At 30.2% G+C, this 12,151-nt stretch overlaps 2 protein-coding genes across 2 annotated transcripts; both read left to right on the top strand.

The window, feature by feature from the left end:
- Window positions 1-1,659: 1,659 nt before the first annotated feature.
- On the top strand, window positions 1,660-2,106 carry LOC148761008 (uncharacterized). The gene has a single exon (XM_088809728.1). It carries the CDS (start codon window positions 1,660-1,662, stop codon window positions 2,104-2,106), a length of 447 nt encoding a protein of 148 aa, XP_088665854.1.
- Window positions 2,107-3,895: 1,789 nt separating this feature from the next.
- On the top strand, window positions 3,896-10,481 carry TPR7 (Tetratricopeptide repeat (TPR)-like superfamily protein). The gene is made up of 11 exons (XM_007015555.3): window positions 3,896-4,227; window positions 4,891-5,121; window positions 5,850-5,906; window positions 6,060-6,188; window positions 6,418-6,495; window positions 6,621-6,691; window positions 6,972-7,021; window positions 7,127-7,301; window positions 7,893-8,460; window positions 8,825-8,968; window positions 9,913-10,481. Exons 1-11 carry the CDS (start codon window positions 4,132-4,134, stop codon window positions 10,057-10,059), a joined length of 1,746 nt encoding a protein of 581 aa, XP_007015617.3. The 5' UTR covers window positions 3,896-4,131; the 3' UTR covers window positions 10,060-10,481.
- Window positions 10,482-12,151: the final 1,670 nt, after the last annotated feature.

The following is a 12,151-nucleotide window of genomic DNA, read 5'->3' as shown; positions in this document are numbered from 1 at the left end:
GTTTTAATTATTTTTAGTATTTTGTATTAATAATTATTTAGAAATAAACCTTCTTATAAAAATAATTTTTGAGATTACTCCCAATACTTTAGCAAGATCCCAAAATTATTTTCACTTTGAAAAATTTAAGGAAATTACCACTTGTAAGTTTCCTAAAAATTTCCTTTTCAAAAGTTTCATTCTAAATATTTATGATTTTTTAATTTAATTAATTTTTAAAAAATTTTATTATTCCTAATTAGCATTTTTTGAAATATGTCATAAGTTAATTTTACATGAAAAAATAAAAAATAAAGAAATGATGAAGAGTTTTTTAATATTTTATTATTTATTTCATTTTTTGAAATAATTTTCCAAGTTAAAATATGTGCATGAAAGAAAAATAAATAAATAAATAAATAAAAATGAAAATAAAAACAAAAAAATCAAAATAAAAAAAATGAAATAGTCCAAAAAATAAAAAAATAAAAATGAGTCAAAGATATACCTAAATGGGTATAAAACCCAAATCAAAAGAGGCCCAAAGTTATTCTGTTGGGGCTGGCCTGTTTCTTTCTTCCCTTCTTATTTTTCTCCTTCACCTCAAAACGACGTTGTTTCGGTTGCATTTTATTTAAACCCTTAAAACCGAACTTTAAAACAGCTCTTTTTTTTTTCTCAATTTTACTCCCTTTCTCTATCTCTACTCCCTCCCTCTGAAGCCTCTTCCCTCTAAAAGGTTGGCCACCCTTATTTCTAGATCAGCATCGAGCTCCTCTAGCGATCACCGTTCGTTCCCGCTCATCAACAATGGATTTTAATCCAAAAAATATAATTTTCTTCCTTTCAATGTCCCCTTACCTTTAATAGTTTTTTTTTTTTCAAAAAAAAAAACCTCTAGATTTTCCTAGATTTAAGGAAAACCGAACCCTAAAAAAATCGAAAGCGATTTCTTGGTTTTTTGTAATGTTTTGTGCTGTGTTGATTATGTGGTTGAAAAGGGTTTGTATACCCTAAAAGCGGAGTAGCGATGAGTATTGGGCAGAGGAAGGGGAGAAAGAAAGGAGAGAAAGTGCGAAACGTTGCTATCCCGTTTTCCTAAAATTATAAAATGCTTAAAATACCCTTTAAATTTGATGTAATTTCAAAGGACATTTGGCATGTACACAAGCTTTCTTTGTCAAAATCATTATAGTTTAGATTAGATACCTTATACATTGATAGTGAAACTTTACAAGCAAATTGGTATAATGGGTATGTGTACATTTAAATATCGTGGCAACTTATTAAATTCCCTTAATTATACAATAAATATATGATAATTTTATAATTTCTTAAAAATTATTAGGGATAAGATAACTTTTCATATTATGAAAACATAAAAGTAGCACCATATTGTATAGAACGAGCTCGTTTCTTTTTGTGAACGTTATACCATGACAAACTTAATACAAATGAAATCAAGAGAAAACAACATTTGGTGGGAGATGCAAATTGTAAAAGATGTTTACACGTAGATGAAATAGCAATTCATTTATTTCAAGACTGTTCTTTTGCGAAAGATGTTTGGAGGCTACGAAGACAGATGGGGTTTGACCAAACAGGATTTTATAACTTGAATTTAAAAGAATGGTTGTGGCAGAATTGTGTTTCTTAGATTTGGCTTATTGATAATTCATTATGGAGAATTCAGTTTGTTTCAACTTACAGGAGATATATAAATGTAGGAACAATCTGATTTTCAAGCAAAAGGATGAGTGCACAAGTAGGTTATGGTTAAGAGATCGGCAAATAGCTAGAGAGATTGGAGCTATTATGGAATGGAAAAGCAATGGTTGCAGGATAAACAAATGGATCATCATGTGGAAGCCACCTGATCCAGGTCATTTCAGTCTTAACACTGATGGTGCTTTTGAATTTGGTTCAGGTCATGCTTCAGTTAAAGGTCTCATTCGTAACATTGATGGAGAATGGGTGCATGGGTTCGTTGTTAACATTGGGATTACAGATAGCCTAGCTGCCAAGTTATTAGGCATCAGAGAAGGTTTATTACTTGCTAAAAGGCTACAGATACAACCATTCGTGGTCGAATTGGATGCAACAATGGTGGTCAAGTTTCTTACATAAGGTGTAAATTAGAATCATCCCTATTTTACATTAGTGCATGACTGTCTCGTCTTAATAAAGGAAGGGTGGGTGATGGAAATTCAACACATTTTTAGAGAAGGTAATAGATGTGCTGATTTTTTTACGAATTGGGCTGAAAATTGCTCTTGGAACGACTCATCTGACAAATTCTCCGAAAGAGCTAAGTTTATTACTTATACAAGATTCGTAAGGTATTCCTAGCTTGAGATTTTAAACCAGACCGTCCAAGTTGTATTTACCAAAAAAATAGTAGCACCAAATTATTATTGTTACTATTTCCACGTTGAATGGGGCATATGGTCTAACTTACTCTTGATACTTAATGCTAAGGGTGAGCAAAATCAATCCAAACCAATTACCCACCCAAATTAAATGCGATTTGGGTAAAATAGTTTGGTCTAATTGGTCCAAAACGTTTGGTCCAATTGGTCCAAAACGTTTGGTCCAATTAATTTTTTTGTTAGTTCTCGGTTTTAAAATTTTTAGATCTATCCACCTAGAAAATCAAACTAATTTTTTATATATTTATATATATATATATAATTGTTTTACATATATTAAGAAGAATTGATAGTAAACTTAATTAATAATATACTTAAAATATATTAGGGTATTATATGTACATATACAAATCATAATCATAACAATTTAATATTAGTTATATATATTTATTTATAAATCTGTATTAATATGAAATTACAAGTTATATATTTTAAATGATATAACTTATATGTTAATATTATAATATATGATAGTAAATATCATACATATTAATATGTTATAATTATTACACTTTAATAATGATTCATAATATAAAATGTTATGAATATATATATAATTGTATAAATATATTATATATACATATATTTAATTTATACATAAACATTATTATAATTTATAGTAAACTTTATTTTGATAACTTTATTGGTTATCACCTTAGATTTTATAACCTATTGTTTGTAATTAGTTATTATTTATACAAACTTTAATATAAAATATAATAGCATATAAGTTATGTCATTAATTTCATATATAAATATAAAATAAAGTCATATATTATATATACATATATTTAATTTATATATAAGCATTATTATAACTTATAATAGACTTTATTTATATGATTACACTTAATAACTTTATTAGTTACTACATTAGATTTTATAACATATCATTTATAATTAGTTATTATTTATACAAACTTTGATATAAAATATTTTAACATATAATTTGTGTCATTAATTAAATATATATAATAAAGTAATAGATTATATAAACATATATTTAATTTATACATAAGCATTACTCTAATTTATAATCAACTTTATTTATATGATTACACGTAATAAATTTATTAATGATCACCTCAAATTTTATAACATATTATTTATAATTAGATACTATTTATATAAATTTGATATAAAATATTATAACATATAGGTTATATCATTAATTTCATATATGTATATATATCATTATAAATGAAGTTTATAAATTTTAATATTATATTTTATAAAAAAATAATAAAATTTTGATCCATTGATTTATAATCAGACCAACTAAATTAATTTTATATTTAATTAGTTTAATGTTTTTTATATTTAATCAATTTTAATCAAATTTTAAAAAATAATTAATTTATTTAATACTTAAATATGACAAACTAAATCAGCCAATGCACCTATTCACTTGCCCTTACTTAAATGTAATCTGGTTGGGCGTCCGAACTTTTTATAAAGCCGACAAGCCGACTGGGCATCCACGTAATTTCATCGAAGCATAGCATATTCTACTCTTCTTTGGCCCTTGGGTCTTCAATTCACGTTTGGTGGGCGACCTCTTCTCTCTCTCTTCGAAATAAAGCTACAAAATCCAGAATAAGGGAAACCTTCCCCCATTAACGTTTCTAGAGTTTTTACCCAATTCTTTAGATTCTTATACTTGTTTGTAATTCAATTTATAAATTTGATCTGAGGAATTTTGTTAAAAGTAAAATTGACCAGAATGTTCAACGGAATGATGGATCCTGAGTTGTTTAGAATCGCTCAGGAACAGATGAGTCGTATGTCACCCGCTGAGTTAGCCAAGATCCAGCAACAGGTTCAGTTTTCTATTTTTCCTTTTTTATAGCACTTTTTTATTTTGTTTTGATCAGAATTGTTAAACCCATGTAGGATTTGGTAAATTTGATGTATATTTCAATCTGGGTATTTTAGTTTTTTTGGAATTTATGTTGGATTTCAATATTGATTTTATTTCTATTTGGATAAAAGTACTTAGTGGGATTGCTTTCTTATTGAGTGTCTGTAGTTGAATTGAAGAAGAAAACCTGTGTAAATTATGTTTTTTAATGCTTTTTTATAAATAATCTCTGATTTTCAATTTAGCAGTTTTATATGATTTTTTATTTTCGAGCACAAATTTTAAGTTGGTTACCCTTGTTTCATGGAATCAAATTTCTTTTTTTTGCAAAATCAATTAGTCTCCTGATATATCTTTATTTCTTGAATGTCTTCAAGAATTGAGATTTTGGAATAAAATTAATATAGCCCACATTATGTTAGGTTTAGTAATGAGTTGTGGGTTTCTGCTAAACTTGGTTATGAAGTAATTATAAATCAGTACCACCAATAGACCTGAATATTTCACACATTGAAAGAACTGAAATCGAAGAAGTAATCAGTTCATACTTGAGTATGTGCATTTCTTTTTCCGGAATTAACATTAATGCTTGCTTTTATCGTGGTTTGAACGGCATTGCAGATGATGTCTAATCCTGATTTGATGAGAATGGCCTCAGAAAGCATGAAGAACATGAGGCCGGAAGACTTGAGACATGCTGCAGAACAGTTAAAGCATACACGTCCTGAGGAGATGGCAGAGATTGGTGAGAAAATGGCTAATGCATCACCTGAAGAGATAGCTGCCATACGTGCCCGTGCTGATGCTCAGATCACTTATGAATTAAGTGCAGCTCAGATGTTGAAGAATCAGGTGCATTATTGCCATCCAAAATCACATCATTGCTGTTGATATTTTTCAATCTCTTAGATAGATGAAAATATATGCCTAACTGAATAGAAGACTTGTTACTCCATAATCTTAAAGAAAGAGAACACCATAGGAACCCTGAAGCTAATAAAAAAGCTGCAATGCTCTTTCTGTTAAAAGTTGTAAAGGACTAAACATGTTGTAAAAGCTGTGATGAGATACTATCATTTTAATGGGTTGTCTTAAATCATTAAGTTGCATAACTTAAAACATATTAGTCAAATACATGAGTTGTACGTAAAAAATACCGGAGATCAGTTGTGTGCGATAACATACACTATGACTCATCTGTAGAGGCAATTCCTTGCTAGTGATGCATCACGTGCATATCGTTGTGGAATAAAATAAGACTACCTCTAGGCTATTTAAGTGCATGACTTTCTTTTTGTATGTATCTTGTATGTATCTAAATAAGCGTCTGTTAATCTGTTTCCAAAAACTAAGGTACAATCATTGTTAATTTTACACATTGAATCTTGAGAAGACCTTTTTGATAAGGAATTCATTTTCAAAGGAGAGGGTAAGAACAGTAATCAATGTGTTATATATATAATCTTTGTGCATCAAGCAAAACTTTAGCTTTAATTACGGTCTGCCTTGTCACTGTTTTTTGTTTTACTTGTTATTCCTTATTAACTGGCATCTGACGTGGATATATATAAATTTGCCAGGGGAATGAGCTTCATAAGCAGGGGAAGTTCAATGATGCCTCTCAGAAATATTTGCTTGTAAGCCATCAATTTTATCTTTGGCCATTTTTCCTATATGAGATGAATTCTTGCAGTTTATTTATTTATTTTTTTTTTCAAAATTTATTGCAGTTTGTATTTATTTTCTTTTCATTTTAATTAGAATCCTCGTTGTCTCTTTGACAATCTTAGGCAAAGAAAAACCTGAAAGGAATTCTATCCTCCAAAGGAAGAACAGTTTTACTGGCATGCTCTCTTAATCTAATGTCCTGTTACTTGAAAACAAGGCAATATGATGAGTGTATAAAAGAAGGCTCTGAGGTATGAAGATGCCATTTTCTCCTTTATTGTCATGGTAGTATGATAGATTTTTTCATAAGTTTTATCGTAAAGTTATCCCCATTCCCAAGATAATGACATGAAACTATTTATTATCTCTAGACTAGACTACTAATTGAATAAACAGGTAGATTGAGAGTCCTCTGTACAGTTTCCTACCTTGTGATCTTCTATCTTCTTTCTAGCTAAACTTACATATTTCTACTTTCAGGTTTTGTCATATGATGCAAAGAATGTCAAAGCTCTTTACCGCAGAGGTCAAGCATATAAAGAACTTGGCCAATTAGAAGTGAGTTTAATACGCATATGGGTTTTTATCAATGGTTGCTGAATTGCATTTCTGTACATTTTCAACTTTTGGAATAACTCGCTCATTAGGTTGCTTTTGCTAACAACCTTTTTCAAATTTATTAGGATGCTGTCTTGGACTTGAGCAAGGCACATGAAGTTTCCCCTGACGATGAAACAATTGCAGATGTCTTGAGGTATGAATTTATTTGACTCAGATTGCAGAATTACGGGACAAGTTGTAGTCAGCACTGCATTCACTTATAAAGTTAATTTATGCACCAACATCAGCCCATTTGACTATTATTGGGTGGGATACAAGTGCATTTTTTCTAGTTGTTTTTCTTTAAAGAAATGCAGTTGCTATTTAGATTCATGAGATGTGGTCTAGTTATTAAACAATATTCATAAAATTGTTGAAAAGGCGTTTTTTGTTCAATGTTCCATGGTGGTTATTGATGTCAAATGTTTATGTAGGGATGCTGAGGAAAGATTGGCTAGAGAAGGCAGTTCTGAGGCACCTCGAGGTAAGTTATTATCTGCTTGTTTTGTATTTTCTTATAGCTACTCCCTCTCATATATATTTTTCCATGTTCAGATGTTTACACTTCTGTTTGCTCCTTATTTTACAGGAGTAGTAATTGAAGAAATAACTGAAGAAGCTGCAAGCACCTCTTCTGAATATTCATTGAAACAACCTCTAGAAAGTACTGGATTCTGTAAGAGTGATATCGGGAAAAAGGTCGTAGACTTGACAACCAATTCTGAGTGTGTGCAGGCTCTAAAGGATGATCCAGAAGCACTTAGGTTTGTTTTCATGATCACAAAATTGTCTATTAGGCTATCTTCAGTAGCCTAGTCTGGTAATGCCAAATTCTGTCATTTATGATTGGATTATGTCAGATATAGAAATTGACTCCTAAAATCATTTAATGATCTGAACATATGAAACTTGAGGATAATGTATAAGAAGCTGTAAATCACATTGATATTAGCTATATATCAGTGGGGTTTCCGTTCTCTTAATTTCTTCTTGTTTTTGCTCTGCTATCTTTGCAGTAACTAGTCACATGATATTATGCACATAAATACAATCCACTTTGATGTATGTACATGGATGGATAAAGTAAATTATGACCTTAAAAGGTTACTGCTGATTGAAGGAAAAGTTGGAGGATTTAAATGAAACAATAGGATACAAAGTGTGGCAAGTCCTTCCACAGAACCAAACTCACTTATTCAGTATTTTTATTGTTTTCCAATTCTCTTCCAACCTTTTTAGCCCATTAATGCTGATAGTTCATGTTCTGTGCTATTGCTAGTTTTTGTGCTCTATTATTATTTATTCTGAGGGTCATAAAATTGTTCAATTCTCTCATTTCCCCTTGTAATTTGCAGATCATTTCAGAATTTCATTTCTAATGCTGATCCTGACACCCTTGCTGCTATGAGTGGCGGTAAAGTTGGAGAGGTGTCACCAGACATGTTTAAGACTGTTTCAAATATGATCAGCAAGATGTCACCTGAAGGGCTACAAAAAATGGCTCAAATGGCTTCTTCATTTCAGGGGGAAAACCCATATACAGGTCCTTTGAAAAATGGATTTGGACCTGGATCAGTTCCTCCGAATGTGACACCTGAGATGCTTAAAACTGCAACTGATATGATGACCAAGATGCCCCCAGAAGAGCTTCAAAAAATGTTCGAAATGGCAGCTTCTTTGAAAGGGACAGACTCTATTCCTGCATCAACAGCTGTAAACGGTAACAGACTAGGTTCAGATGCCAAGGTAAAATATCCAGAATCTCAGACAGCATCTCTCACCAATGAGAACAATGGTTTTGGTGAAACTAGTTCTTCTAGTCATTTTCCAAATTCAATGAACGCCCAGTCAAGTTTTCCAACATCAACTGCTGATTTACAAGAACAGATGAGAAACCAAATGAAAGATCCAGCTATGCGGCAGGTGTGAGAATATATTTTTTACATTATTGGATCTTTGGTGCTATTATAATTATTTTTCTTAGCAGCATGTTAAATTAGTCTTTCTAACTTCTTGGCTTTTGAAATTATTCAGATTATTGCAAATGTGCAGGCTTTAAAAAAAAAGATAAAGAAAAAGAAAGAAAGAAAGAACATAAATGAGGAAAATAAATAAGTTTCTGATGCAAGGGACAAGAGTATTGAATCAGTTTTACTTTTTAATGCTGATATATGCAATAGCTGATAGAATGTTGTCCTTCTCAATTGCCTGAGTATCTCCATGATATTAAGCTTGCATTACCTCAAGTTAATGTTGATTAATATCTTATTACTTGTGAACTGGACAGATGTTTGCATCAATGATGAAAAACATGAGCCCAGACATGATGGCAAACATGAGTGAACAATTTGGATTGAAGCTGTCTCGGGAAGATGCTGCAAAAGCTCAACAAGCTATGTCATCTTTATCGCCTGAAGACTTGGATAGAATGGTATGTTTGTTACTCTGTTTTTATATTTTCTTGCTATTTAGGACTTGGTACATATAAATGATAAAACACTTGTCATAATAAATGCTCTAATAGATTTCTCAAATTCTTAGTTTAATATTGTGGTTTTGTCTGAGTTTTTTTTTTTTTTTTATCTATAGCTGCTAAGTCTGTGGTTGTTAAGTTAATTAATGGGAGAAAAGGGCAAAAGATTGAGATCATCAATTTCTTTGTTCTTTTTCTTTGTTTTTGATCTTTTAATTTCCTTCTGCGAAAGTATCTTATATATCTTGTGAGGAGTTTAGAGGTGGAATGAAAGAAAGAAAAGGATAGATGTGTGTCATTTCCATACTGAGTTGTTTCTAGAGGTCCCAACTTCTATGTAATTGGATAATGATGTTCAATTTCATTTCTGTTTGCTCTATGCATTAGTGCAAATAGTGTTCTCTATGTTACCTTGTTTTCACTGAAGCTTGTTGCATTGTATTTGTCATTGACAAAATGCTTAGATCAGAAGGTTAATGGGTCTGAGAATCTTCTTTTTGTTGAACTGTTGATGATGTTTTGCTGAATTCTCTATCAGGGTATCCTATGCTTAAGAACCTGATTTTGAAATGACTGCAATTGTGCAGATTGTTGTTACCTGTGAAAAATACAGAAAGCGGGAGTGACCTGCCTTATTATACATGTGAAATCACTTCCACAGGGCTCATGTACCCACATTAAATTTAATTAGATATAAAAAGTTGGGCAATGTTATGTTGTGAAATGAGGTACAAGTCCCTTATAAACTGGTGTAAGATGTTCATGACTATTGACCATTCATCATAATCCTTTGTGTTAAGAAGGTCTCTTATCTGGCTGAATGTGTTGGATTTTTCTTTGCCCTGATGTTTACATCTTTGCCTTCAATCGATAATGTTTTCTCCCTCGCTATATTGTTGCAGATGCACTGGGTAGATAGGATCCAGAGAGGAGCAGAAGTTGCAAAGAAGGCAAAGAACTGGTTACTTGGGAAGCCTGGTATGATTCTGGCAATATGCATGCTCATCTTAGCAGTGATTCTTCACCGGTTGGGCTTCATTGGTAATTAGAATGGTTGTGATCTCTGGTTTGGAATGTAACATACCATGGGATTTCTACTTCTAATAGAGGTGGTGTTGAAAACCAGCATGCCTCTTGGGTTGCAAGATGGTAAGGGAGGAATTTTAAGCACCATATGTACACTTCACTTAAGAAAAGGTGGTGTGTCTCTATGGATGAACTGGTGGTCAGGATTTCTTTTGTATGTCACCGGTAGATGGAGTTCAGCCTTGATGCTTCCTTTGTATTGTAGGAGATTAGAATATGCCCAGGTTACTGAAAAGGAAATCCAAAGGGATGATCCTGGTATGATATCAAACTGACTTCCATTTTTTGTAATATTATGAGCATAATGCATACAGCATTTAGGCCACATGTGACCTACTGATCAGGATTTATTTTATATAAATTTCATAAAGAGAGGTGTGTCAGATATCTTGTTTTCCGTCTTTACATATAGTGTATTTGTTTCTATTAATTTTACATTTTGTGGACTACAATATTTTAATGGACATTTGCATCTTGCCCCTCTGGCTTAAAATCCTTGAACGTGTTAGTCTGTTATTTAGTTAGGTTATCAACAAGTAGGGTACCTATTAATTTGGAGGTACTCAGAACTCTAATCTTATAAAAAATTAAATATTCGAATCGTATTAATTATCTAAATAATTTAAAGTAAATATATATATATATATATTATAATTAATAGTTTTATAAGTTATAATTTTTATAATGTTAACACAAAATAAAAAGTAAATATATTTATATTTAAAGTATATATATAATAGTAATTATATTTTTTATAATATGATTTGATATTCATATTATTTAAACACAATTAATAATATAATAATTTTTTAATTTAAATATATTAATATCATCACATTAATAATTTGAGTAATCAGATTTTTTAATATATTTGTCAACTTTTAATAAATATATTAATGTTGATTTTTTTTAATTTAATAATTTAAATAACAATAAAATATATATAAATGGGTATTGAGATCGGGTTCAAGACGGATATTCGTGTAACTCAACCCAAAGGGTAGTACCTGAATCCAATACAGGTAGTGAAATTACTATTTGAACTCGTTTCAAATCCAGGTACAAGGTACTATAATTTTGTATAAGTGGGTCAAGTACCCACGAGTACCCTATAATAGAGTATTTGTTATAAGGTACCTATTGTCATCTTTATATTTACTTATTTACATAAGCCTATGATTGATTAAAAGTTAGAGTGCATGAGATATGTATGGATTCATTAAATATGTTTGATGTAGAAGATGCTTATTCCTAAGGCTTTGCAATGAAGTTAATGTTAGGACTGTCGACTGTCGAGATATCTATTATTTTTCAAATATCTTAATATTAATTTTATTATTTTTATAAGTTATTCAAACTTTATAAATATTCTATTATAATTTTGAATTGTTATCCAATCATGTACCTTAATATTCTAAAATTATTCATTAAGTATATGTACTCATTATATATCTGATTAAAAGATTTAAATTAAATTATATATATTATTAAAAAAAATTTAATTAATAAATTAAAATTAATTCATTAGAAAAATTTAAAGCTCAAAATTATATTTATAACAATTAATGAATTTTAGTCAAGATTATATTAATTATAAGGAATCTATTAACAAAAAATATATAAAATTAAAATTTAATATTAACAATGATAAATTATAATCAGATTTGGGCAGTGGGCATTTTAAAACCATTATTTAAATTTTACCAAACTCAAGAAAGATAATAGTTTTACTGCTTACACCTAATTATCATTGTAAGATATTCTTATTCTTATGACTTTACAATTGTTAGTTAAATTCCAGTCATCTTTATTAAAATCTAGCCTAACCTTCATGGTTGAGATCTCATAAGATCTGACCATTGGTTGGGTTGGGTTGTGTTGTTTCTTGAGCTACCCAAGGAAAGGATCGAGCAGTAAACTTACAAGCTTTTGATTTAAAAAGGGAGAATTACAAACAATGGTGGTTAACCAAAACTGTTTTGATTTTGCTACCTTAAAAATTAATCAAGTGTTTTTTTTTTTTAATTTCTCTTTCATTGTTCATATCTACAATTT

Source organism: Theobroma cacao, chromosome 9, assembly GCF_053813885.1.
Source record: "Theobroma cacao isolate CCN51 chromosome 9, ASM5381388v1, whole genome shotgun sequence".
Taxonomy (NCBI): Eukaryota; Viridiplantae; Streptophyta; class Magnoliopsida; order Malvales; family Malvaceae; genus Theobroma; species Theobroma cacao.
Note: the sequence above shows the minus strand (reverse complement) of the source record. Positions and strands in the feature narration are given on the sequence as shown.

Coding starts and splice junctions, on each gene's coding strand:
- LOC148761008 (XM_088809728.1), top strand. CDS start 1,660: ATGGAGAATTCAGTTTGTTTCAACTTACAGGAGATATATAAATGTAGG.
- TPR7 (XM_007015555.3), top strand. CDS start 4,132: ATGTTCAACGGAATGATGGATCCTGAGTTGTTTAGAATCGCTCAGGAA. Junction 7,022..7,126: donor CAGTTCTGAGGCACCTCGAG/GTAAGTTATTAT, acceptor CTTATTTTACAG/GAGTAGTAATTGAAGAAATA. Junction 8,969..9,912: donor CTGAAGACTTGGATAGAATG/GTATGTTTGTTA, acceptor ATATTGTTGCAG/ATGCACTGGGTAGATAGGAT.